We start from the raw sequence: 27,684 nt of genomic DNA, 5'->3' as shown, positions 1-27,684 counted from the left end.
ACGTGGCTTTGGCTTCTCACCACTTGGTGATCCCAGGCTAGTCGCACTTCTTCCATGGTGGCTGACTTCCCAGCCAGTTAACTGCCATGCCTGGAGGTTAACACAGTGTCTCTTCCATGGGATGCTATTGGTCAAAGCAGGCATGGGGCGGAAGAGTCATCTCTTCCGCCCCATGTGGGATGGAGCCATCTTTAGAAAAAAAGATCAGCCAGAAATGGTGATCAGGGAAGCCCTCTTGGAAAAGGTGGTATTTGGGCTGAGTCCTGAGAGAGGAGAACAGACTTTCCTGTGAAGATCCAGCAGAGAAGAGCATTCCGGGCAAGAGACTGACAAAGGTAAAAAAAGGCTCAGAGGTGGAAAAACAAATCTTTCTACTCTACTTTCCTTTCCCATACCCAAATCCAAACCATCATCTGGAAACCACACAAGCCACCTCCCCTACTGAAGCCTTCCCAGATAGCTCAGTCCTTGCTGACCTTTCCCTTTTCTTAGAGCACTCATGCCTGGAGTGCTCACCTGGCTTGCCAAGGTTGGCTGCATAGTCAATGGTCACATACACAGTCTCTGTGAGGCCTTGGGGAACTGGCCTACCTTCTCCAGCCCTAGCCTTCTTCACCTGTAACTGGGAACAATAACACCTACCACATAGGAAGGGGGGCAACTATTAACATACGTAAAGTGTTTGGCATCTAGTGAATATTTGATAAATGGTAATTATAATTAATAATTACAAACTGATTCACCTCATCACATGCTAGTCTAGTTTAGAATTTTTTTTGGAGCAGAGACCATGCCTTTTTCAACTTTTTCTCTTTCACACTGCAAGCACTGTGCCTCACATACACATTATGCGCAGGAACAAGCACACCACAGAGCTCTTCATTGTGCTGTGGTGCTAATGGAGCCATGCAGGGCAGCGAGATGAGCGAGATGAGCGAGACTCAGCTGGAACCTTTCAGATGATTCCAGAGAAAGAGAAAGTAGCTGTGCCTGCAGCAGCCACACTGAGTACCTTTTACATTTGGATACAGAATAACAGTTTTCAAAGCACTTGCATACCTGTATTAGTTTGCTAGGGCCACGGTAACACAAACTAGGTAGCTTACAGCACAGATATTTTCTCACAGTTCTGGAGGCGGGGAGCCTGAAATGAAGGTGTCTGTCAGCACCTTCTGAGGACTGCGAGGAAGAATCTGTCCCATGGCTTTCCTCAATTTTTGGTGTTCCTTTGGTGTTTGGTTTTTAGAAGCATCACCCTGACCTCTGTCTTCATCTTCATATATCATTCTCTCTATTTGTGCACGTGTGATCAAATTTCCTTCTTTAACAAGGACACCAAGCATATTGGATTAAGGCCCACCCCAATGACCTCATTTTCACTTGATTGCCTCTGTAACGACCCTGTCTCTACATGATCACATTCTGAGGTAGTGTGGTTGGGACTCCAACTTATCCTTTTTTGGGGGGGGGGGCACAGTTCAACACATAAAACATCTCTGTCTCCTATGACCTTTCTCATCCACACCCCACAGTGAACCCCTTCAGGGCAAGTATCAAGTCTTGTCCTAAATATCTGTACCTTTCAGCCCTCAGCTTTTCCTTGCTTCCTATGCTCCAAGCTTTTTCACCTCCCATGATGCTGTTTCTTCTCTTTGCCTGGCAAATTCCTACTCGTTCTTCATTTCTTAGTGTAAATGTTACCCCCACAGAGAGGCCTTCCCTCATCATCCTCTCCTGATCGTATCTCCCATGTTATTATCATAGTTTCTTCTTCTTTCTTCCCAATACATCTCACAGTTCATTAGTATATATTTCTGTGTGATTGATTAATGGAGCTGTCAGACATTAACCCCTGGTCTGTAAGTGCTGTGAGGGTAAGGACCCAACCACTCATCATTGTCTTCTTAGTTCCATAGCACCTGATCCAGAGTAGAAACTCCATAAGTATTTGTTGAATGGAAGAATGAATAATACATCTTTGGATCCTTCATCCCACTTCAAATAGTATGAGAATAGTGTATGTTGAGTGAATTATAATTATTTATCTCTATATCCTCCAAGAGAGAGTAAGCTCTTTGAGGGTAAGATTAAGTCTTACTCTTTTTTGAATTGCCACCGTCCAACCCCTCCTTATTGATCTTGTACTTGTTATCTATGCTTCATAACAAAGTACTCTGAAATTTAGGAGCATAAAATAGTAGCATTTGTTACTTCACAGTTTCTGTGGGTCAGAAATTCAAAAGTGACTTTGTTGAGTGTTTCTGGCTCAAGGTCTCTCACGAGCTCATATTTATGGTTTTGGCAAGGGCTGCAGTTGTGTAAAGGCTTGACTGGGGCTGGAGGATCCACTCCCAACGGGGTGCACACGCACAGCAAGTTGGAGTTGGTTGCTTGCAGGAGTTGGCTGCTTCACTTATTACCCTTGGGAGCCTCCCTGTATGGCTGATTGTCCTTACAACGTGATTCCCCATGAGTGATCAAAAGAGAGCAAAGAGGAAAAGCAATGAATTTAATGTCTTGATGTTGGAATTCATGCTCCATGATTTCCACAATATCCTATTGGTTCTACTGGTCTGTCCTATTCGGTGTGGGAGGGGACTACACTGGGGCATGGATACCAGGAGTCATGAATCATGGGGGTCCACCATGGAGACTGGTTACCGCACTCTTAACTAGATCTCCTTTCCCTCTACTTGCCTACCCATACTGAGTCACGGAATCCTGTTTTTTGCCTTTCAAATACTTATCACATCATATAATTACATGTTCATTTAATTATTTTTGTCTATCTCCCTCCACCAGAACGCCAGTTCCATGAGAGCAGACTGCCCCTGTTTGGTTCAGCTCTGTAGCCCCAGCAACCAGCACGAGGAAGAGTATATGCCTGGTGAATGCTTTGAATGGATCCTAGTAATTTGCGTCTGTTAAAACTATAAGAATGTGCTCTTCTATCTTCCCTCTGTATTGTAGGCTCCTAGCTCAGGGGTTGGCATGGAATTAAGCCTTTTTTAAAATAAACATCTAAAAATGTTTACTGAAACGGGCCGAGGGGTAGCTTTCGAGAGGCCTGGAGGGGGGGTCTCTGTCTTGCTTTCCCAGGTCTCTCTGCCTCAAACCCACAACGCAGGGACCGAAGTACAACAAACCACCAACCTTAGCAACGCGGGCGGAGCTGAGCCTGCTGGTCGCTGAGGCACGTCACTTCCGGGATCCGTGGTCTCGGAGAACCACTTCCGGGGGAGCGGCGCGCGGCAGTGCGGGTGGTGAGTGCGACGGTGCTGGCTGCCGTGCCGGGGCTTCGGGGCGGGGCGGAGTGGCAAAGGCGGCGGGCGTGGAGGGGGGTTTGGGCTGGGGCTCCGCGGCCGGGCTGTCCCCGAAGGCTCTGCTCCGCTTGCCTCAGCTGTTCGCCGCGCGGCCAGAATAACTTCCCTAGGACTCGTTAGGAAGTTACTTGCAGACGGGAATTTGGGTTCTTGGGAGGCGGAAGGCCTCTCCCGGTGCCGTCCAGTGTTTTAGTTCAGAGTCGGGGCCGAACCCAGCGCTCCTGATGGCCATGACCCGGCCTTTCCTCTGCCGAATGGATTATTAGAAGGAGCCAGACCTCCGGTTCCGAGGCCTGGGTGCGCTCTGTAGTTCTCTGTAACCGTGGGCGATCTCTGGTTTCCTCTCTGGTTTTCAGTTTCCTCCTCTGCACCGGGAACGTAGGCTTGACCTGGGGATTAAATGAGGTGGTGAATGCAGAGCAGTTGGTAAGGGTGCACGGTGCGTGTTTGTTGGGCGAATTCTTTTCAGAACAAGTGGGAAACGAATATGTGAATCTCAATACTTTTTAAATAGTGGTAACATTCAGATTTATTACATTTTGCAGGACATCTGCACACGAGTTTCGGCCCACTGGCTGCCAGTTCTGACTGCACTGGGAGATGGCTTAGCTTTCCATAGGGCAAAAACTTTAACCCACTTTTGAGCAGTTCTTTGGAATTTGTTGTAGTGGGATGGGTCTGGGTATACACAGTCCTTTGCTATACGACAGTGACTAAAGCATGACGCTGGTTTTCAATCCCCTAGTCTGCTTCAGTTGAATTTTCAGAGCAAAATTTTAAAGTCACTTCATTAGAAGCCAAGAATCCCCTACCAATATATACTTGGAATCTTGGTTTTTCTGTCTTAAAGACTTTATTTCTACTGGCTAAGTCTGGAGAGCTATAAATGTCTCGGAGGTTATTTATTTTGAAATGTTGGCTTTTTCAATAAAGTTGTTTTAGGACAATTTTAGACTTACATAATTATTGTGAAGATACTACAGTGAGTTCTCAGATGCCCGGCACCCAGTTTCCTGCTATTAACATCTTACATTAGTACATTTTTCACAATTAACAAACCAATATTGGTAAGTTATCATTAACTAAAGTCTATGCTTTATTCAGATTTGCTAAGTTTTCCCCTAAGGTCCTTTTTCTATTCCAGGATCCCATCCAGTATGTCACATTACATTACTCCTCTTGGCTATGATAGTTTCTCAGACTTGACTTGTTTTAGATGAACTTGACAATTTTGATTATTACCAGTCAGATGTTTTATAAAATGACCCTCAACTGGGATTTGTCTGATGTTTTTCTCATGATTAGATTGGAGGTACCAGTTAATGGGGAGGAAGACCACAGAAGTTCAAGTGACATTCTCATCACATCAAGGGCACATGCTACCAGAAATAAGTTATCACTGCTGATGTTAATCTGGGTCACTAGCTTGTCAAGTTCTTCTGCTGTTGTTATTCCCTTTCATTTGGCTCCTATATCTCTTTGACATACCCTTTTGTTCTTACTTTTCTGCTCCAGGCTTATCCTGTATACTTTCTGTTTCACTCCTCAAGTTAGTCATTTCTCCAAGGAGTGCTGGTTCCTTTTATTGGAGAATGGTATTAGATACCAAGATCTGGGTGCTAGGTGTTCTCATTGCTATTGGAATGCTCATGCTTCTAGTCTGTCTCGACGGACACAGTAAAAAATATGTGTGTGTTTCTAACCTGTATGTATACACATACCTATAAATATTTCTATATGTAGCTACCTATGTCTATTTTAAGCTAAACATGAGTTAGTTCATACTGATGTCTGCAACTCTTACCCATCCCGTGTGGATAGTCCAGCCTCTGGCTTATCTGTAACCTCCCACTACAATTCTGACAAACCTAACTTTCACCATCTCCCATTCATTTACTTAATTGTTCAATTTCAGTATCCATGTATAATGGCTATTGAATTGTTAACCTGTATCCCCTGTGCGAATAGCTTAATCAGCTAGAGTGCAGTGCACATAGTTCGTTTTGCCTTTAGTCTTACAGACTGTTCATTTCTAAAGTTATTGAGGTCAATACCTGATTCTCCCTACCCCTTCAGTTGAAGTTGTTTAATACCTTTGTATGCATTTTCAGAATGTCACATTCTGCATTCCATCCTGAGATACCCTGACCTCCTAAATGATTTTTTAAAAATATTTGCACTCAGCCTTGGCTAGTGTGGTTGAATGGATTGAGTGTCAGCCTGCAAACCAAAAGGTCATGTGTTCAATTGCCAGTCAGGGCAATACTTGGGTTGCAGGCCAGGTCCCCAGTTGGGACCGTGTAAGAGGCAACTGATCAATTTTTCTCTTCCTCTCTTCCTTTCCCCTCTAAAAATAAATAAAATCTTTTAAAAAAAATTTGCACTCATTAAAGTTTATTGTTTGTGCTGTGAAGTTCTATGGGTTTTGACAAATGTTTAATGTCCTGTTTTCACCATTACAGTATCGTACAAAATATTTTCCCCTTCAGGGATTATTTATAACTTCTCAGAGGTCCTGTTGACTCTCTCTTCAAATTATATCTATAACTTGAGAATTTACCACCTCCCCTGCTACATCCCTGGTGCAAGTATGACTCTTTGACTATTAGAGTAACCTCCTTACTAGTCTCCCTGTTCCCCTACACACACACGTCTCTTCTCAACACACAGCCAGAGGGACCATGTTTTCTTTTTTTTTCCAGGAATTAATAGTCAGTTTTATTGGGCTCAGACTAGGAGTCCATGAGTCTTGAGGACCCCTATGTATCTGTCAGTTTTCTTTCCCACATTCTTTGCGGCTTGTTTCCATCGCCTCATGAGCTCCTGTTTCTTCCACTAATGGATCTTGGCCTTCTTCCTCTTGTCCTCCAGAGTGGCTATGATGGTCCGGTACTTCAAGCCAACCTCCTGAGCCAGGCTGCCCTAGGGAGGCAGACTTCCGTGTAGGCTTCAGACACACAACCTTGAGGGCCACGGGAACCACCATTCGTTTTTTCTTGTCATGGGGCTTTGGGATCCCATCAAATACCTTGAGGTGGTCTGAGGCGGTCCAAAGTGGCCTAGCCTTGCTTGGTTCTGAGGGGCGATGTGCTTTGCACCGTCTGCCAAAGGACACGGCTCGGAAGTAATAAGGGCTGTAGGATGGCTTGATGTTCATCTGCTTGCAGAGGAAGAGCAGGTACTTCAACTTGTTTCTGTAGAAATTGCCAGAAATGTTGATGCCTTCACAGCGCACAACCACATCTTCCTGCTAGGCTATCATGGCTGCCAGGTGGCCCAAGAGATGGCCTTGGCCACCAAGCACCAGAACCTGATCCCTCTGCCATCTTTGGCAGCCGCCTGGGAAAGCCAGAGAGACCACTTGAGGATGAGTCAGACCATGCCACCGCCGCTGCCATCACCACCACCATCATCATCATCAACATCATTGCTAAGAATCTTCCAGTGGCTCCCCTTTTACTCAGAGGAAAAGCCAAGGTCCTTAAAATGGCCTGTTGACCCTGCAGTTTGCTTATTCTACTGTTCTGGGTTTTTTAAAAAATAAAGATTTTTTTTACTTATTTTTAGAGATAGGGGAAGGGAGGGAGAAAAAGGGAGAGAAACATTGTTATGTGATAAATACATTGGCCACCTCCTGCATGCCCCCAACCGGGGACCTGGCCTGGAGCACTCAGGCATGTGCTCTGAGCTGGGATCGAACCTGTGACATTTTGGTTCACAGGCTGGCACTCAATCCACTGAGCCACACCAGCCAGGGCTACTGCTCTTGATCATAAAGTTCATTGCTGCCTCAGGACCTTATTTCCCTTCCCTTGCTTTTCCTTCATCCTGAGGTGCCATAACAGATATTATAATGACTTGTTCTTTTGCTCCCTTCCTGCTTCTGCTGAAATGTCACCTCAGAGAGTCCCTTCCCTGACCACCCCTATGAAATAGCACCTCTTTCTTTCTTATGTTTTGTTGTAATACCCCTGACATTACATTATTTGTGTATATGTGTGAGTGCCACTAATTGGATGAAAACTGGCGGGACCTGGAATAATACTCAGCACATAGTAGGTATTCAATAAATATTTGTCAATGAATGAATGCTTCTGACCACTAGTGTCTGGCATGTAGGGATGAACCTCAAGGGGTCTAGTAACCTTATGAAATTATTGGCCATGTTTGGAAATAAATGGGTGTGTACTTTTCATGAAATCCTGGGAGGGGTATGAAATTTCCCCTTCGCTCTCAAGCAGGGGTGAGCATCACAGGGCTGGGGACATTGCCACATAGTCAGCTCTGCCCTGACTCACGGGGAAAGCCTGTGGCTTTCGGCTCCTCATTGTCAAGTGAGGCAGTGGTAGAGGCAGATGCTCCTGCTTTAAAGGTGAAAACCAGGCAGAGGTTTCAATATTTGAGGACTGACTCAAATATTGCTAAATATTTGAGTCAGTCCCTGGAATAAACTCTAGATGGTCCCTGGGTTCTTGTGCCTGGTAGAGGCAGATGCTCCTGCTTTAAAGGTGAAAACCAGGCAGAGGTTTCAATATTTGAGGACTGACTCAAATATTTAGCAATATTTGACTCTAGATGGTCCCTGGGTTCTTGTTGTCCAGGAGCTTATAGTGGAACAAGTGAAATACATTAGACTCAGTGCAGTATTTCTCAAAACAATAAGAAGTGCCATTTGAATTTTGACCCCGAATATCCATACTTGGATATGGGTGGATATGACTGAAAAAAGCTTCAGGACACAATACTCACCTTTACTAAGGTGATACTTTGTATTGTCATTTATTTAAAGTGCTGGCTAATACAGTTAAGTGCTGATTACAGCTTTGGAAATGGTTTCCATGGATCACTAATGGGCCCCAGCCTGCAGTTTGAAAACCATTGCCCTGGCTGGTGTGGCTCAGTGGACTGAGTGCTGGTTCGATTCCCAGTCAGGGCACATGCCTGAGTTGCAGGCTGGGTTCCCAGTTAGGGGTATGTGAGAGGTAACGGACTGATTTCTCTCTCGCACATTGCCCATTGATGTTTCTCTCCCTCTCTTTCTCCTTCCTTTCCCCTCTAAATAAATAAATAAATAAATAAATAAATAAATAAAAAAAAAAGAAACCATTGGACTTAGTGGGTAAGGACTCAGGGTCTGGAGAAGTCAGCCAGTTTGAATTCTGACTTTGCCACTTCTTGGCCAAGTAATCCCTGGCCGGGCCCTGTAATCTCTCCAAGGCCTGGTTTCCTCATCCTCATTAGTAATACCTGCCTCCCGACCTGGCTGTGAAGTGAATGAGATGAGTGTGTGTGCACTTCTGGCAGAAGGTTTGTTCACTGCGACTGCTGGGACAGTGGCAGGGGGTGGGGGTGGGGGGTGAACAAAGCCTGCCACAGGAGAGCCTGAGGGTAACGCTTCCTACTTGAGAGCCTAAGGATGACTAGGACTCTTGTGACCTCTGTAATCGGGAAAGGAGAACCCAGAGATACGGGCAGGCCGGCTGGGCAGTGAGGCATGGGGCACAGAGGAAGTTAGATAGGAATACTAGAGCGCACACAGTGTGTGTGGAGCATTTTATGATTTCCTGAACTTTTTTACAACCGCCCTTCTGTTAGACTTGCACTAGCCACATGTGACTATTGATCTTTAAATTAATTAAAGTTAAATAAAATAAAAATTAAAATTCAGTTTCTCAGTAGCCAAATTTACATTCTCAAAAGCCACATGTTGCTGGTGGCTACCATATGCGCACAAATCTAGAGTATCTCCATCCTTGCAGAAAGTTCTGTTGGCTAGCACTTCATTAAACCCTATAAAAGTCTTGTGAAAGAAGTACATAGGACATGGATTTTTCTTTTAAATTATATTCATTGTTTCAATATTATTCAAAAAATTAAAACTTTTGACCCCTTCACTTGAACAGCAACTATTTACATTTTCCTATGGCCTCTTTTGATCTTTAGCCAAAGAAGTCACAGTTTATACAGTTGCAGTCACAATGTTTATGTAATTTTTTTTTCTTCAGTTAACGTTATTTTGTGAAGACTTTCCCCTGACCTGATATTTACTATTTTAGTGACAGAGGAGTATGCCATGGTGTGCCATAATTGGGTTAACTGTGTTTTTATTGTTGGACACTTTAGTTGCTTCCTGTTTTTCAGTATTATGAATAGCACTGCCATGAACCTTTTTATACCTGAAGCCTTTTTCTTCTTTTGAATTATTTCCTTACTGTAAATTCTAGGAAGTGAGTTATACAGTCAAAGGATATAATAATTTTTATGGCTCTTGTTATGTATTGCCTAATTGCCATTATAAAAAAAAAGGCTATATGCATTGTAACTTTGAATAGATATTATTGTTGTTAGGCTCATGAGAACATCCAGGCTCCAGGAGGTCAAGACATCGGCTCAAAGTGTAGCTAATTGCTGATGGAGTCAGGGTTTGAGCCCATGTGATTTCTGATTCCTGGCCCCATGTTTTTATTGTACTACAAATATTCATAACAGTTTGTTGTTAGTAACTCTAAGAAATCTAACTATCGATAAGCCACATAGGCTTGTTGCAGCCTTAAGTGTAAAGCTTGGGACAGAAGGCCTATTTTTTCCCCCCACAAGTTTATTTAGAAAGTCACAGAGGTGGTAGTAGAAGTGCGCCATAGAAGAAATGGGCTCAGGGAACACATCAGTGAACCAAGAAGGGCCCTCGGAGCTGAGTAGAAAGACTGAGGCGAGGAAGACTCGCCTAGGGGAAGGGGCTGGGGTGGGGAAAAGGCATGGGGGTGCCAGAGAGGGAGAGCGAGCTGCTGAAGGTATTTTTAAAAACATGTATTTATAAGGTGCCACTGAAGAAATGAGAGATCTTTCTTACACCGTGTTATTTGCGTGGCGTAGGATACAGAGCCCTGTTGGGGCTGTGTGTTTCCTCCAGTGTAGCTTTTCTTGCAGCTGCCTTGGAATTCACTTCAGGGCCAGTTTATGAGCCACCCCCAAAAATCTGCCTGGTGTCTTAGCGTCATACCTTGTATTTGACCAAAAATGGTATTCCTGAGCTTGCGGCCCCACCTGATTCACCACACTTGGATCCAGATGATGTTGGGTTCTTTCCAGAAGTCAGATCCTTCCTGGGAGGATGAAGGTCTGCCAGCTCTGAGCACGTTGAGGGGAAAAAAAAGGTGGGGGGTGGGGGTGGGGCTCAGGCTTCAAAGCCTATTCCTAAAGAAGGCAAGTGGTTTGAAAAGGTGGTCACCTTGTGGGCACAGGCACAGGACCTTCCTCAGTGACCAGGTTGAAAAAGAGACAATATACATTTGCTTAAGCCCCAATCTGGTTAGTTAGAGGTCATTTTTGTTTTCCTTCAGTCACTCCTCCTCCATGTTGGAAACATGTTGCACAGCTGCTGTGGAGCCAGAGTGGAAGGAGGCCTTAGGGCAGTGTCTCTAGGCAGAGCCATGGGTGTAATTTTAAATCTTCTAGTAGCCACATTTAAAAAGTAAAAAGAAACATGGAATTATTATTTTTTTTATTGTGGTAAGATATATGTAACATAAAATTTAACATTTTAACTATTTTTAAGTGCATAATTCAGTGGTATTCGGAATGTTGGGTAACCATCACCACCATCTATTTCCAGAACTTTCCATCACGCCAAACCGAAACTCTGTACCCATTAAACAATAACTCCCCACTTCCCTCCTTTAGCCCCTAGTGACTTATATTTTAGTTTCTGTCTCTGTAAATTTGCCTACTCTAGGTACCTTATGTAAGTGGAATGATACAACATTTTCTTGTGTATGAATTATTTCATTTAGCATAATGTTTTCAGGGTTCATCCATGTATCAGAATTTTATTCCTTTTAATAGCTGAATAATATTCCTTTGTATGTATATACCACATTTTGTTTATCTTTTTACCTATTTGATAGACTTTTGACTGCTTCCATTTTTTTAATTTCTTTTTTTAAAAATTAAAAAAATCCTCATCCGAGGATACATTTACTGATTTGAAAGAGAGAAGGGGTAGGGGGAGAGAGAGAACATTGAGGTGAGAGAGAAACACATGAGAGAGTTGACGGGGTCGCCTCTTGTACGTGCCCCGACCGGAGACCGAACCATCACCCTAGGCATGTGCCCTGACCGAGAATCGAACCTGTGACCTTTCAGTGCACAGGATGACACTATCCACATTGGCCAGGGCTGTTTCCATTTTTTGGATATTATGAATAACGCAGCTGTGAACACTGATATACAAGTATCTGTTTGAGTCCCTGCTTTCGATCCTTTCTGGTACCTAGGAGTGGAAGTGCTGCACCATATGGTAATTTTGTGTTTAACTTTGAGACACCACCAAACTTTTCCAGTTTGTCTTTTCACTCTCTTAATAGTGTCCTCTGATGCACAAAAGTTTTTAATTCTTATGAAAGTCCATTTTATTTTTTCTTTTGTTGCCTGTGTTTTTGGTGTCACATCCAAGAAATCATTGCCAAATCCAGTGTCACATGTTTTCTTCCATAAGTGTTATAATTTTAGCCCTTAAGGTTAGACCTCTGATCCATTTTGAGTTGATTTTTGTGCCTGGAGTAAGGTAGGTGTCCAGCTTCATTCTTTTGCATGTGGATATCCAGTTTTCCTAGCACTATTTGCTGAAAAGACCGCCTTTTCCATATTAAATAGTCTTGTAATCCTTGTTCAGAAATGAATTGGCTATATTCAAGGGGGGGCCTCCAAAAAACCGGAATTATCTTCTGGAGGGCGGGCCCCTTGTAGTACAGGCTTCGCCCTCCAGGTCAGTGTTCTAGGAACCCATCTGTGTCAGTGCACCAGCTGGCGTTGTTGCGAGAGGCTGTGTCCAGCTTCAGTGAATTTTTCTTGACTCTTTCAGTGCATTTGCCCTTTTTGTGATGGGTGATTTATAAGTGCACCTGCCCACGCCGCGCTAAGTGTTCAGCAGATTTTAACCCAAAACAACATGACCCCTGTGCCCTATCCTCTTTATTCACCGGATCTCGCCCCAAGAGACTTTTTTTTTGTTTCCCCCAATGAAAAACGCCCTCAAAGGGAAATATTTTTGCCGATGTGAAAGAGGTGAAACAAAAAATGGCAGAAGTACTAAAAGTTAACAAAATCAAGGAGTTCAGAAAAGGTAGAAACAGTAAAAAAAAAATGTCTCAATAGGTGTATTGCGTCAAATGGAGCGTGCTTGGAAGGTTACGGAAGTTTAAGATGGTAAGAATAAGTACACAATTTTTTAATAACTAAATTCTGGGGTTTTTTGCCCACCCGCCCCCGCCATATGTGAGGATTTATTTCTGGGCTTTCTATTCTGTTCCATTGTCCTAGATCCTCATATCAGTACCACACTGTTTTGATTATTGTAGCTTTGTAATGCATTTTGAAATCAGAAAGTGAATCCTTCAACTTTGTTCTTTTTTTCAAACTCTGTCTGGTGTTTAAGATCAGGTGAAATTAATAACATAATTAACTCAATATGTATTTCAACATATAATCAATATAACACATTATTAATGAGCTATTTTGCATTCTTATATTCATCCTATCTACTAAATTGAGTGTGGTTTTAACTTAACAGCCATTCTCAGCTTGTACTAGCTGTATTTCAACTCTCAATAGCCACATGTGACCCTTGGCCACCGTATTAGCTCAGATTTAGCAGAAAATCTCATTGTGGCACAAATCTCTGAAAACACAAAGGGCTTTGGAGTCAGGTGGGTCTGGTTCCAAAGTAGTTATGCCCCTTTTTCATCGAGGTCCTCAGAAGGAAGCCACTTGCGGGTGTTTTGGTAGCAGGGGAGCAGTTCAGTCATACCGGGGGTGGGGGCAATAAGAAAGACATGCTGGGCAAGTGGCATTTGAACTCAGCCTTGGCAGTAGAGTCGGGGTTTCACCAAGCAGTAAAAATGGGGAAGGGCATTCCTGGCAGAGTATGCAGCTTGGGTTGAGGTCCAGGACTGTGGAAGAGCCCACTTGGAGAATTACAGGCAGTTCTTGCAGCTCAACTGGGGCGTTAATAGTGGGGGGCCCTGGTGAAAGGAGACGCGACAGGTGGGTCGGTGCCAGACCTCCCACCACTGCCCCTGTCGGCCATGTCCCCACGTCTCATATTTGGTTACTGGCCGTAGCCCGGCACCGTTCTCCGTGTCCACTCTGCGCCCCTCCTCCGCTCATTAGTCACTTCTCTGCTCAAAACCCTGCTGTGGCTTTACATTTTACTCAGTAAAACGGAGAGAGTGAGGGTCCTGCAGGGTCAGCCCCCACTCCTCTCTGGCCTTCCCTCCTTCCTCTCTCCCTCTGGAACCCCCTCTCTGGCCATTTTGGACTCAGAGCCCTTCCCCAGGGCCTCTGCACTTGCTTTTTCTCTGCTGGGCTGTGTCCCCTGAGGTGTCCCAGTGGCTCACTCTCACACGTCGTCTCTCTGCCCCTTTATTCCTGTCTCTCCTTCAGAGAGCACCTCCTGTCACCCTGTATAAAATAAAACGATGCCCTCCTTTAGTTTTTCTCAAAACAGTTGTAACGAGCTGGCATTTCACATCTGGATGTGTTCTTTGCCTCTGTCCTGAGATGTAGGGGCCCCAGGACAGGGGTACGTCTGTTTTGCTCACTCCTCAGTGCTTGGTGTTGAGTGTTTGTTGAATGAATGACTGGATGAATAAACGAACACATAAACAAAACCTGAAACACAGCAGGCCTTAGGTAAATGTATGTTGATTGGAGATTCCTGTTGAAATGTTTGCATTTACTTATTTACTTTTCCTAACTTTATAATTGGAAAATTTTCAGACATACCAAAAACTGAAAGAATGGTTCAATGACTCTCCATATGTCCTCCACTTAGAGTCAAAAACTGCTAAGACTGCACCACAGTTGCTTTATATGTTCTTGTATGTGTGTGTGTGTGCCTGGGACCATTTAAAGCTCAGTTGTAGAAACGTGACCCTTACCCTTTGCCTCTAGACTCTGCTCTGGAGTGTGGTCAGCCAGAGGAGACCCAGGCAGCCCGCAGCCGAGGCCATGGCCTCCAACCTGGACTTCTCACCTCCCGAGGTCCCGGAGCCCACTTTCCTGGAGAACCTGCTACGGTACGGACTCTTCCTTGGGGCCATCTTCCAGCTCATCTGTGTGCTGGCCATCATCATACCTGTTCCCAAGTCCCGCGAGGCGGTGAGTCCTTCTCTGTGAGCCTCAGCTCCTCAGGCTGGGCTCCGGGCACTAACACTAGGTATCACGGCAGTGGCGCTCAGGAGGGACTACGCTGGGCTTTATTGATAACATCGTGTCTCCAGATTCCAACCTGGTAGCATTGAGCCAGATGGTTCATACTTTATTTGTTCCTACATGCGTTAGGCAGAGTTTTAGTGAGTGCCTGCTACATGTCACACTGTGCTGAAAGATTGGCGTCTGCCCTCAAGGAGCTTTGGTCTTTGGGGGTAGGGCACATCTCAAACAAACAGTCACATGTTTCCTGAGAAGTACAGGAGGCTGTATGACAAGGGGGAGGACTCAGGGACTGGACTACCTCGCCCCCTCCCCGCCGCCCCCGGGGGAGAGGGATGTGCATGTGCGAGTGCCCGAGGAATGAAGGAGCCGGCCGGGTCGAGGACCTGAATGAAGGTGATGGTGTCCGGAGCCCAGAAGCCGCGTGGTGAGACCTGCAGCTCAGGGAGGTGGCAGGGCCCAGAGGGTTTTAAGTAAGAAAGTGACGTGATCCGATTGGCTCTTTTGTTGCTTTTGACACTTATTCTATAGCTGTCCACCCTCCTTCCACTACCACCCCTGACTGGGAATCGAACCGTTGACCCTTTGGTTCACAGGCTGGCACTTAATCCACTGACCCACATCAACCAGGGCTAATATTAGTAGTTTTTTTAAATACTTAAATGGTCTCAGTGAGCACTCCATCAAGTTGTGTGAAATATTGTCTTCCAGGGAAGGCCCTTAGAGATTGATTGCCTAGAGATTTTATTGGGGACAGGTCACATAAGCACCCTCTGGCCACCACAGACTGAGATTCCAGACTTCCAGAAGGAAAGCAGGTGTTCAGAATAAACCTTATTGTTTGTACAGTTTAGACACAGTGAGCCACTCTTATCAATTCTGGGAATGGTGGAAACCACCCAAAAGTCACTGCCCCAGATGCCAGCCAAGGGCCAACCTTACAAGCTGTCTTTTCGAAGGACAGCAGTTTTTTTAAATGTTAACTCTATTCTGCACACCTGCAGTATACTTGTTATACTTTAAAATAACGATATTGTGCCCTGGCCAGACATCTCAGTTAGTTAGAGTGTTGTCCCCGTACAGCAAAGTTCGGTTCCTGGTCAGGGCACACGAATCAACCAACAAATGCATAAATAAGTGGAACAACAAGTCTCTCCCCCTCCCCTCCCCCACCCTTTCCTCTCTCTCTAAAAATAATTAATTAAAAAATAAAATAACTATATTATTTTTCACAACTAACAGCAAGACTCAATGAAATTTAAAATTTCTTTGTCGTTCTTTTTCGGCCCACAGATGATGTCCTAGTGGGGATGTCTGGTCGGAGGACTATGTTCAGTAATTCTTCCAATCAAACAGGTATTTTCCGACCATGACATACAGTTAGGTTAATTTGCTTTAATTTGTTTTTAATTTTTTGGGATTTTTATCCTTTTGGATTTAATTAAAAAGTTATAGAAAATATTTATATACAACATTTTCCAAAGTCAAAACTATATGAGAAGATACAGTCACAGAAGTTTCCTTTAATCTCAGCATCCTCCACACTTTCCCTTTCCTCCCTCCATATAGGTACCATTTTTATTATTTTGATTTATCCTTCCTTTGTTTCTTTTTGAAAACATTGGCAAATGCATTTGTGTGTGATGTATATATTTATATTACCCCTTTGATACACACAGCATAGCACACTAGTAAACACAGTTGTACAACTTTCTTTTTGTACTTAACAGCGTACAGTATGTTCTGGAGAGCCACGTGCCTTGGAGGTGACTGTGTCTCAGAGACCCTGCCTGTGTGGCTGGGAGGGTGGTGGGGATTTCCTAGGCGCAGTGGGGAACCGGTGAAGGAGCAGGCTTGGGTGCGCGCAGGGCAGGAGCTTGCCGAGTTCAGTGTTAGACAGGCGCCTTGAAGGTGTGCAGGCCTGTATCAGGAAAAGCACCTGGGCTGTGTGTGGATCAGCGTTTGGGTGTTGATGAGAAGCAGCTGAAGCTGTGGGAGAGGGTGAGGCCTCCCGTGGAGCGAGTGTGGAGCGAGGTGAGGGGAAGGTGTAGGTCGGAACCTCGAAGGCGCTCTAGCGCTTAGGGGACAGGCAGGGAGGGGCAGCCACCAAGGCGGGGGAAATCCTTGGTGAGCCTGGGCGGGCTTGTGGCCTCTGGGTTGACTGTCCAGCTCTATTTCTTATTCTGGTATTTTGAGAAGGAGGTCATGATTGGAGTTTCTCCATCCACACTTGTTTCACATCCTAAAAACGTCATCCCTGTGCTCTGGCGCTCTGTCCTCAGACACGGCATGCTATTGGGCATTACAAATAACAAACATTTTTATTGTCATTGGCCACTGATGAAGCCTTTTAAGAGTCCCGCGGGAGGGAGGTGAGGAATGTTCCTGTTTCATAGGCAGAGGTGTCCAAGTCAGAGGCGTGTGCCCTTTTGGCGAGCTGCTGCCCGCCTCCTGTGGCGTCTTAGCCCTCCCAGGCCAGCCACAGAGGCCGGGGTCACTTCAGCAAACTTTCAGAAGCCAGGGAGGGGAGGGGGGGTGGCACGTTGCTGATCTCTGAGGTTTGTAGTGGCACCGTGGGCCGAGGTCGTCTGAGACAGGGAGGTGACAAAGCATCCACAGTATGCCTCCATTCCCCCTCCCCCCACCTGCTCTGCAGTTTGGAGGTTAATTTGGGACAACAGCCTCATCTTTTAAAATATAAATATAGTACATAAGCTTTCATTTTAATTTGTTTTGCAGTTTAGGAGAGTAAGGCTCACACAAGTGAATTGTCTTCATAACTGAAGCTTACTGTTTTAGCTACTCTTTCAATTTTTCAATGGATGAGTAGCAAGAAAAACAGTACCATGAATTTAACTTTTCGTTGGGGCATCACACCAGCAAATGGCCCCCAGTCCTGCAGGGATTCTACTGCCAGTTTTTTTTCAAACTCCTAGAGAAGGGAGAGGAAACACAGGGTTCTGTGTGTAGACACTCTTACAGGGAAAGGCAGGGTGCCGAGACAGTGCTCCGAGGCTGTGCTTCGCAGCTCACTGGGATTTGGAATTTGGATGGGGAGGGGGAAAGATGGGGGTTTGAACTTGGGGCCAGGGAGCTTAGGAAGGAAGGGAGTCTGTGAGAATGGGGACAGTGTGAGGGACTCTGGGCAGCCCAAGGGCGGGGGGGTGGTACCTGGAAATGGAGGGTGGCCTGAGTTGGGAGAGGACAGAGGTGGGGGTGGGAGGACCCAGAGAACAATCTTGTTCTTTTTGCCTTGTTGCTTAGGGCAAAACCATCCTTCTTGCTTGGCCTATAGAAAGCAACAAGGTTTATTAGTGGCTTTTTGGGTCAAAAGATAGTATTTTTGGCTCCAGATGATGGGAAAGCCTTTGAAAAGCAAAAGAATGTCTTTCCTGTTGTTCCAGTAAGCTGATTTTTTTGCAACTAGTTTGTGACTTCAGTGCTTAGGAGATTATTTAAAGCTCTTTTGGGGGTAATCAGGGAAGAAAAAAGGAATACATACAAATGCTTCCTCCCCCGCCCCCTTCCTTTTCTTAGTAGGAGCAAGAACCAATTGGTAAACTCAAAACCAAAGTCCCTAGAATCCTAAGCCAAATGAGGACTTTTCTCATTGACAAGTCATTAAACTAAGGCCCAAGAAAACAAACATTTGTTGGAGCCTGGGCTGCACACGTAGAGATTCTGACACAGTTGTTCTCTGAAGCCTTGGAGCAGTGTGTTCTTAAAGTGCCCAGGTGGTTCTGTATGCAGCCACTGGTCCAGTCCTTAGGCCATTTCCTGAAGCTCAAACTAATTTTGGGAGGACAGGAGGCGTTCAGCTCTACATGTGTTAAGTGTGAAATAATGGCAAGACATCCAAGTGCTAAAGGACGGTGGGCGTGGGGGAGCCAGTGAGAAATTGGGAATAGACACCCGGGAATTATTTTTTCAACATAGCATTATTTCTTGAAACCCTGAGAATGAATTGCTGAGCTCTTCAAGGGAAATTAACTTTCAGGAGAGGCCTGAACTTGTGGCATTGCTTGAGCTACTTGAAGTAGCTTCTGTGTAGTGTAGATACTCTGAAAAGATGGGGGTGCTGTTCCCGAGCAGGGAGGTAGTGGGGCCTCGGGAAAGGGTGAACCCAGGACACCATCGCTCACCATCTGCATCCCCTCTGCCTCTTCGCCCTGTCTGTCTCCTGCCTTTCACTTCTCTTTCCCCAGCCCTGCTTCCTCTGTGTGCTATCTCTGTGGTTAAGAAGGAACATGGTCATGAGCAGCTCCCAGAGTCCACGTCCTTCAGCTGCAGCGTCTGGAGGCTGTCTTCCTGCTTGGTCCCAGTTTCTGAATCCCCAGGGAAGGAACTGTAGCTGACCCAGCTTGGGACAGCTATGGCCAGTGTTGGGGCAGGTGAGGGTCTGGTGGAGTGACCTCTGGGGCAGAGGGGAAGGTCAGTTCTCAAAGGAGCAGGAGCGCCGTGCAGACAAAGCTGGGGTCTCCATTCCTCTTGCCCTCTCAGGACACTGGGCAGAGGACCAGGAGACTGCGGTCTCCCTGAAAACCACCCAGTGGTTCAAGGAGAGCACAGGGAAAACCCAGGCCCCACAGAGACGGGTGATGAGAACAATTGGGTGATTGAGAAGAAGCTGCTTGGTTTGATAACGATGCTGTGTTCAGGCTGCTGTCCTTCAGAATTCCTAAAAGGGGGCCCCGAGCCCCTAGGGGGTTCCTAGATAGGCTTTAGAAGTCTGTGAGCTTCCTGAAATCATGTAGAAAAATGCGATGTTTTCACGTTCAGGCACATTTTCTGGGAAGATAGTCTTTTGCTTTTTTCAAAGTGGAGTGCCATCGTAAGGGGCAAGGAGTGGGACTGAGCCCCAGTCCCAGGAGCTTCAGGAGTGGGTCGTGGGGCCGTACAGGTAGGGGGCCTGTCTTCCCTCCCTTCTCAAAAGCCTGCCTGAGCTGACTCCTAAGCCTCCTTTCTTTTTTTCAAAATATTTTATTTATTTATTTTTATGGAGCGAGGAAGGGAGGGAGAAAGAGAGCGATCGGTGCTAGAGAGAAACAATCGATTGGCTGCCTCTTATACACGCCCTGACCGGATCAAACCAGCAACCCAGGCACGTGTCTTGACTGGGAATCAAACTGGTGACCTTTTGCTTTGTAAGATAACAGTCAGCCAACTGAGCCACACAGGTCAGGGCCTCCTTTGGACCAGTTTCTATATGGAATGTTGATCCACTCAACCCTCAGCAAGTGGGTGTTGACTTAGTTCAGGGACTCATACAGTAGCTTGTAATAGTTCATCTGGCAATTAATCATAAACTCTCCTAGTAGTTTAAATGCTGACCCTGCTCATCTCTTCCTATATTTCTTCAGAATGAAACTGTGCTGGCCCTTAGAACCAGGAATTTGTGAAATTCATGGAGGGCCTCTGCTTCATGTGCTCGCACCTTGCCCCTTGGGGGCCATTTCTGCCAGGTCACATTTAACTGGCCACTCCTATGGCCACAGGGATTGAGAGCCCTCCCAGGACCACAGTTTTTTTAAGAAGATTTTATTTATTTATTTAGAGAGAGGGGAAAGGATCTGGCCCACAACCCAGGCATGTGCCATGACTGGGAATCAAACCAGCAACCTTTTGGTTCACCAGCCATGGTGAGGCTTTTGATTTTAAACTAGGCCCCTGATTGCCAGTGAAGGCTCCCCTAGTAAATAACTAACCCGGGCAAATGTATACCCATTCTCAACACCTCAGGAGACAGGCTTGAAGAACCAACTGTGCAGTTCTGCCCTGTATTATTTTTAAGCTTGGGAGGGGTTTGCAGTTGAATTGGGCGGCAAGGATATTTTTACTTAACGAGCTGTCTCTGAGAGATTGTCCTGTGGTGGGCAGGGTGAAGGTATAAACACGGTCTCAAGATGTGTACCGGCTCGTAGGAGAGACGGTTGGATACACAGGGAGCCACAGACCAGCCGGTGGGAAGGGCCCGCGTGATGCTGAATTGTGTCTGGAATGAGCTCCCAAGGCTGCTCCTCACTAATCACAGCTCTCCTCGCCTGCCAAGTGCATCTTGGACACCGTATCTGTTCACCTTGCTGAGCCCATGTGGACAGCTTCCCCGGCTTCCTGTGTTAGCTGGTCCTATTCCCCTCTTAAGACCAGTGCTAGTTCCATCTCTGCAAGGTCTTCTCAGCCCCTACCCTGCCAGGGCTCTGTGCAGGAGTGCACAGCAGGGCCGTAGGCGCTTCAGCTCTAGCCACACCTGGCCTGCCTGCTGGCCCTCCTCAGCTCCCTGAGCCTGTGTCATGCCTGGCCCCCAGCGTTCCTGAGGACCACGTGAGATAAGGTGCGTTTCTGAGTGGAGCACTGTGGTTTTTTCTCCCTGGGCCGTTTTCTGTCTGTGCAGAATGACATGTTGCCCTGATTTACAGGAGCAAATCCACACTGAACTGTATAGTGGAAATCATAAACTTCTTCGTGCTTTCCCTGCTGGAAGGGATCTGATGCATTGTGGCACAGATTCAGTTATTTGAATCTGATGAATAGCAGCAATTTTCTGGCCTCCAAAGCTGTTGTGGAGCTGCTTCATTATGGATGAGGCTGTGTCCCCAGAGGCCATCTCTGCAGACCCAGGAACCTCCTGGCGAGAGAGCTTTTCTTTTACTCCTGACGGTGTCGAGGAAACTTAAAACCTGCTTCAGAGGAGGCGGGGGGATCCCAGGTTTAAAAGTGGGGTTGTAGCTTTCGGAGTCTGCCCGCTGCCTAGCTTGTACCAGCAACGTGCAATTGAGAGGAATTAAAAGTCAGCCATTTGTTCTGAGTCATTCTCGCCAACCAAGACTTTGGAGCTCCAGCTCTCTGCGGCTAGGACCCCAGCAACCCAGCCATGTGCATAACAGCTGCCTTTGCTGCCCTACAGCTTGCAGGGAAGGCAGCTGTGTCCCACTGGGCCGTCACTGAGTCTCGGTGAGCCTCGGTTTCCTCGCCTGTAAAGTGGGATTACAGAGGCTGCTCATAAGGGTGAGGGAGGCTCCCTGAGCCGTGTTTGTGGAGCACGCACACGAGTGCGCCCGCTCTTCTTGGCTGCCCCCCGGTGCCCGGCACAGAACCCACCTGCGCTGGGCACGGAGAGGCGGGTGGTGAGTGATGAGTGCCTGTGCAGAGCGTGAAGGGGAGCAGCGTGCCTGGGAGATGCTGGCTTGACCAGTAGCCCGAGTGACAGAGTGGGCTGCCCAGGGGGTGTGCCCTGAGACAGGGTCAGGCTGCAGGGGACCGGCTCTGGTGGCCACACTTAGGCTCTTGGAATCCGTCCAATACTGAGAGGGACACTTGTACCAGAGACACTTGTAAAGTAGAAAACAGACAGTATCTCCTAAAACAACAGTTTTAGATTCCAAAAGCAATGTGGCAGGTGGTGAGGAAAACCTGTGGGAGGCGGATACAATGAGAGGCAGGCAGGAGACCGTTCAGTCTGTCCGGCACAGAGAGAGGGGGGTGGGGGTGGGGGTGGGGGTGGTGGTGGTGTGTGTGTCTCCCCCGTCCGTCCCCCATCCGTTCAGTCTGTCCGGCACAGCCGCGTGTGTGCGTGTGTGTGTGTGTGTCCCCGTCCCCGTCCCCGTCTGTCCCCGTCTGTCCAGAGGGGACTGGGTGGAATTCAGAGCCCATTGGAAAGTAGGGTGGACAAGGCTGGGGACAGGCTGGATGTGGGGCACAAGGGACCGGTGAGAACTCAGAAATGACTTGGCGCTCTCTAGCTTGGGTGACTGAGTGGGTGACAATGCCAAAACCTGAGGTGGTGAAGAGAAGAGGAGGTCTGGGTGCGGGGACAGATAACACGTTCAGATGACTCGGTGACTGTAATATGCACACACACCCACAGAGAACTGCTTTCATCTGTGAAAAATAAAGCATGACTCGAGGCACACCACCTCACTCTCCTGACTCCTGCGGGAACTTCAGTCCCAAATAAGGGGGTTCTGAATGACCCTTTGAGAGAGAGAATCTAGAACAAGCTGTCCTTGTCATTCCATGGTCACCTGTGGTCCCAGGGGCTACTACACAGCGTGAAAGTAAATTTCACAGTTAACGCAGACTTTGCGTCTCCATAACCCCAAAGTCCCTTGGAAACCTGGGAGAGGCTGTACTCTATGTAACCATGAAGAGCTTAGGTTCAAATGCTGGTTCTGCTGCTTACCAACTGAGACCTTAGCCAAGTCGTATAACCTGAGTGCCTCTTCTTCCATGTATAAAATAGGGCTCATTAGGGCACTTTATGAGGCTGAAATAAGGTATGTCCAGACCATGAAATACAGGGCCAGGCATTTTGTAAATAACCTGAGCGGCTTTGTGGCTGTTGTTGTTGTTATTGTTAGTTGCTATGTCTAGGCATATATACTTCAGGATATATATACTGGGTTTAAAATCTGCTTGTGTCCTCTGTGTCAATGGAAAAAATGAGGCTAGTCTTAAGTTATATTTTCACAATAATAAATAAGCATGAAGTTCCCATGGTTGTGGGAGATTTTTTTTTAAAGATTTATTTATTTTTAGAGAGAGGGGATGGGAGAGAGAAAGAGAGGGAGAGAAACATCAATGTGTGGTTGCCTCTCACACACCCCCTACTGGGAACCTGGCCTGCAACCCAGGCATTTGCCCTGACTGGGAATCGAACCAGCGACCCTTTGGTTCATAGGCCGGCACTCAATCCACTGAGCCACACCAGCCAGGGCAGTTATGGGAGATCGTCCCCCTCCCCCCACCCCTTCCTTCCTTCTCTCTCTCTCTTTCTGTCTTTTTATGTCTCAGCAACAATTGAAGCTGTCCCAGGGAGCTCACAGGCTAATAGGGGAGACCACCATGAGAGCATGTAACTGTGATAAAATACTACTGGCATGGTAAGGTTTCTGGGGGCCTGGGCGGTAGAGGTGGAGGAGGGGAGTACTTGGCTGCAAGCAGAGGAGCAGAGAAGGAAAGCAGGATGGTGAGTAGGAGCATGTTCTTGGGCTGGGCCAAGCCCTGGGGAGGGCTTTACTGGGAGGCCAAGGAAAGAAGGGTGCTCCTCTTGTTAGTGGGAGCCCTGGGGCCTGGCCCAGTGTGGGGGGTGGAGAAGAGCACAGATGAGGCTGGAGAGGTGGCCTCCTTAGCTGCCATCCCAGGTGTGGGCCATGAGGCTGTGGGCGACAGAAAGCCACTGGGAGGTTTGCGATGGGGACGTCTGCACTTTAGAAAAGTGCCTTTGGCCATTAACCCCAAGGAAAGGCCTAGAGAGCAGGGAGGTTGGTTAGCAGAGGGGGGACTGAAGTAGGGACTTTGATGCTAAGAAACGGCTGTGTCAAGAGGTAGAGGAGGTCACATCAGTAGGACTCGGTGACTGGGTGGTGGGGAGGAGGGAGAGGGCGGGCCCACTGGGACTCTGGGTGCCCTGCCTACAGGTGGGGAGGAGGCCTGGCCACTGGAGAACGGCCATGCTCGGCCTGGGATAGGTGATTTGGAGGTGCCTGGCAGACTCCAGTCTCAGTCATTTGATAGACAGCAGGGATAAGGGGAGTGGCCTGGGAGGGGCCCGCAAGGAGGAGGCACCTGGGAGAGGGTCTGTGGAGTGAGGGCCCGGCCCTGCCAAAACTAAACTGGAAGAGATCCTCAGCTTTGAGCTGAGGGGGGCTCCTCCTGGGGACCGTGACAGGCCCCCACGAGTCCCCTGTGTGCCAACCTCGGTCTGTTTGCCCAGGGCACTCAGGGACCCACAGGTTCTGGGGGACTGTTAGGGACTGCGCAGGGACTGTGTCAGCTCCCCAGGTCTCCAAAGGCATTGTCCCCTGCGGGCTTTGCCTCACACAGTGGCCTTCCTGCTGAGCTCTAAGCCCTCAGCCTGTGCACTTGACACACTGGCTTTTTGAGGTTTTGTTTTGTTTGTTTGCATTTCTAATTTTTTTTTTTTTTTTTTTTTTTTTTTTTTGCCAAATGATATAAACAGTGTCAGCACAGAGAGACAAGCTGGGGGAGTCAAGAGCTGCCACTGGAGATTTGGCCAGAGAAGAGAGGGGCCTCCTCATTATTTTGGGAAGATCACTCCTGGGTGCCCGGGCTGGGCCAGGGCAGGGCGGGGCCTTTCCCTCGGGCTCTCAGCGGGCAGGGAGGAGAGAAGATAATGCCACTGATAAGATGGAGCTGATGGACCTCTGGACCGGGCCTGCACGTGAGGATGGCCCCTCCCTGGGTCCTGCCGCTTCTGTAGGGCGGAGGCCTGGGCCAGGGGCCGATGGGTGAACTGGCAAGGACAGAGCGTAAAGCAAGCTGGAAGCTGGGAGTTGGCCAGTTAAACAGGGAAAAATATTTTTCCCTTCCAGAAAAAACGTGTTCCCTCCTCATATTCTTAGTCTTCTCTTTGTTTTCTCATTATTTAATAAAAGAACACAGGCACCGAGACGCATTTTCTTTCCATAGGGCCATGGGGGCTGTGGGCACTTGGATAAAGAGACAGCTGCTGCTCAGCCCATTTCTTTCCTGAGGGGATTTGGGACCCATGTCACCAGATGTTTAACATTTTCAAGAAAGCTATGAATCCAGATTGAATGAGAAATCTCCCAATTGGCCGAAATTCTTAAAAATAAACTCTGTCGGCCAAGTGAAGTCTGCCTGTGGGCCGGGTGAGTCCCGAGAGCTGTGGTTAGTGTCCTCTGAGCTCCATGGACCTTGCTGACGCCCTGCCCGGCTGAGGCGCTGTGATTTATCACCCAGGGGTGGGGGAGGGGACATTCAACAGGACTGAGTCCTCTCCAGATTCTTCTGACATGAGCTTGAGTGGCTGAAGCAGGCCAAGGTCCTTCCCCAGAGTCCACTTTTTATGTCAGCACAGTGAAGGCCAGAGTTGGATCTGCAGTTTTGAACCTTTTTTTTTTTTGAATCACAAAACCTTTGCTTAAACCAAATCTCAGAGGGAAGAAATCATAGTGTACGTGACAGATAAAAACCGGAGCTCCTGCAGTCCTTGGGAGAGTCTGGAGTTTGGCCCCAGGCTGCCCCTCCCCTCCCCTCCGGGGCACCTCCGCCAGGTCCCACAGGGCAGCTCCCTGGCTGCCCACCTGCCGGCTGGCGCGCTCCACCCCGTGGCCCTGGCATTCGGTGGGTTGAATGGGAGGGAGAGAACAGCAGTGTCAGAAGGAGAGCAAGCCACAGTGGGGCTGCCCCATGGCTGGCTCCTCACCCGCATTCTGCCCAGACCCTGCCCAGGGTGACCAGCCAAACACTTGGGTGCAGCTACATTTACTGGGTGCTTTTCGTGCATTTTTACCTCTTCACGGTAGCCCTCCAAGGTGTGCGTCGCTATTTCCATTTTACAGGTAGGTAAACCAAGACACGGATAGGGGAATCGAACTCCTCACAAGGTCACTTGGCTGGAATGTGGAGGAGCTGAGATTCTACCCAGGCCTGTGAGACTCCAAAGGCTGTGTCTTCCCCTCAGAGCCCGCCCCCACCCCGTGACCCCCCCACTGAGAACTGCCCTGCCCCCAGTGGCTGTTCTGCATATGTGTCCACGCTGGGTCCCAGCCACAGTGGTTTCCATCCCTTGTGCTTTTATGCCATGCTTCAGTTGGCAAGGCCCCTTCAAACATGATCTCATTTTGCTGACGTCAGGCCTGACCCATCTAAGCAGGACTCTTCGTTTTGTCACCACGCAGGAGGCAGAACCATCCGAGCCCAGAAGTGGGGAGGTGGTGAGGAAGCCCAAGGCCGCTGCTCCGTCCGCGAACAAGAGGCCCAAGAAGGAGACGAAGAAGAAGCGTTAGAGGACAATCCTGGCGGGAGGGGCGAGGGCCTTGGGGGTGGCCCTCCTGGGACTCAGCATCCTGTTTCCTCGCTCCATCCCAGACACAGAGATGTGGACAATCGTGCCGGTCCCAGGTCCCAGCTGGACAGACCGCCACTTCCTCTTCCTTCTTCTTCGTTGATAGTTTCGAGCCAAGGGGACTGAAACACTCTGTGAGCAGAGGCTAGTCTGATCTCTGTGCAGATTACAGAGCTACGTTGTCTTACCTAGTCACGGAGTCCAGCCTTTAGTCACCCACCTCGTGGATTTACACTACATTTTAGAGCCGTTATCTTCTGCTGACAAGCACTGTCCTCTCCCATTATTTGTGCACCGCAGATTTTATGCTAATCAGTCACCTTTGCCTCCTCCACTTGTGCAGATGGAGCCAGGCCTCACCTGTCTGTTCAGATCAAGATGCCATGGCCGCTAGTGCAACGGCCAGGTGTGAAAGGTGCCTGCTGTGAGAGCCAGCAGAAGACCCAGGCCTGGGTAACACCTGGTTCTCCCCAGGCAGATGGAAGGGACGTGGTTGAATGAGTGCTTATTTCTGGGACCCAACTTTCTGAGCCTTTGAAATGGGGGCTTATCTTTTCAACCTATCATAGCATGGCTTCCAACTCTACAATATTGCCCGTCTTCCATCCCCTCCCCCTTCACCCTGATTCTTTCCCCTAACCAGTGTGGGAATGTTTGGAGGGAAAGTAAATGTCAATAAACTGCCTCGCGTGCTGAACCTCCTGTGTGCTGTGTGCTGCTGAGGAAAAGGGGCAGCCTGGTCCCTGCTCTGGGGGGAAGGAAGGGCTCACCGCCAAAGAAGAAGGACATTTTTGGCTGAGGATGGCCAGAGCTGGGAGGCGGCTCTGGTCAGAGCAGCTTTGCAGCCATTCTGGGGCAATTTTTCAGGAAGGGTCCAGCCAACTGCTTTGTGTGGCCCTTAGTCACTGGAAACACTTGTGAATGCCCATGCGTGTGTGAGAGTTTCCACTGGGACAGGCCCCACTCACCCCCCACTTCCTGCTGCCTGAGGAAGAAGCTGCTTGTCCTCAGAGCGCCTGGAGAAAAACCAAGCTGAAGGCCTCACGTGGTGTGGGGTGGGCCGCACAGGTCCAGCCACATGCCCTGAGTCAGCTGCTAAGGAAAAGCCTTGACCTAAAGTAACTCTGATTGGCCCAGCTGGTTTATCAAACACTTTCCCCAAGGGTCATGACTGATGATGAAGAGCTTATGGGGTGAGCGTGTGTCATCTCCATTTTAGAGAGAGGAGACTGAAATTCTGACTACCTGGGAGTGCCAGGACTTGGACCCAAGTCCATGGCCCTTTCCTTGGTATTTAACAAATAAATTCAGTGAGCGTCC

General features: G+C 47.8%; 1 protein-coding gene and 1 pseudogene across 2 annotated transcripts; one reads left to right on the top strand and one right to left on the bottom strand.

Annotated features, from left to right (window-relative positions):
* The first annotated feature begins 3,221 nt into the window (after positions 1 to 3,221).
* Positions 3,222 to 27,061, top strand: MANBAL (mannosidase beta like). 2 transcript variants are annotated; one of them, XM_054573414.1, is made up of 3 exons: positions 3,222 to 3,263; positions 14,274 to 14,480; positions 26,198 to 27,061. In XM_054573414.1, exons 2-3 carry the CDS (start codon positions 14,331 to 14,333, stop codon positions 26,303 to 26,305), a joined length of 258 nt encoding a protein of 85 aa, XP_054429389.1. In that variant the 5' UTR covers positions 3,222 to 3,263; positions 14,274 to 14,330; the 3' UTR covers positions 26,306 to 27,061. The 2 variants fall into 2 exon arrangements, with proteins under 2 accessions (XP_054429389.1, XP_054429390.1); XM_054573415.1 differs by lacking the exon at positions 3,222 to 3,263 and adding an exon at positions 3,506 to 3,620.
* On the bottom strand, positions 6,051 to 7,106 carry LOC129070918 (60S ribosomal protein L13a-like; annotated as a pseudogene).
* Positions 27,062 to 27,684: the final 623 nt, after the last annotated feature.

Source organism: Pteronotus mesoamericanus, unplaced genomic scaffold, assembly GCF_021234165.1.
Source record: "Pteronotus mesoamericanus isolate MK-2021 breed Mesoamerican mustached bat unplaced genomic scaffold, CSHL_Meso_final contig_25, whole genome shotgun sequence".
NCBI classification, from domain to species: domain Eukaryota; kingdom Metazoa; phylum Chordata; class Mammalia; order Chiroptera; family Mormoopidae; genus Pteronotus; species Pteronotus mesoamericanus.
The sequence above is the reverse complement of the archived record's forward strand: the minus strand, read 5'-3'. Positions and strand labels throughout refer to the sequence as shown.

Bases quoted from the DNA above. Each gene is read 5' to 3' on its own strand.
- MANBAL (XM_054573414.1), top strand. From the start codon at position 14,331: ATGGCCTCCAACCTGGACTTCTCACCTCCCGAGGTCCCGGAGCCCACT. The intron at 14,481-26,197 runs GTGAGTCCTTCT...GTCACCACGCAG, and splicing joins TTCCCAAGTCCCGCGAGGCG to GAGGCAGAACCATCCGAGCC.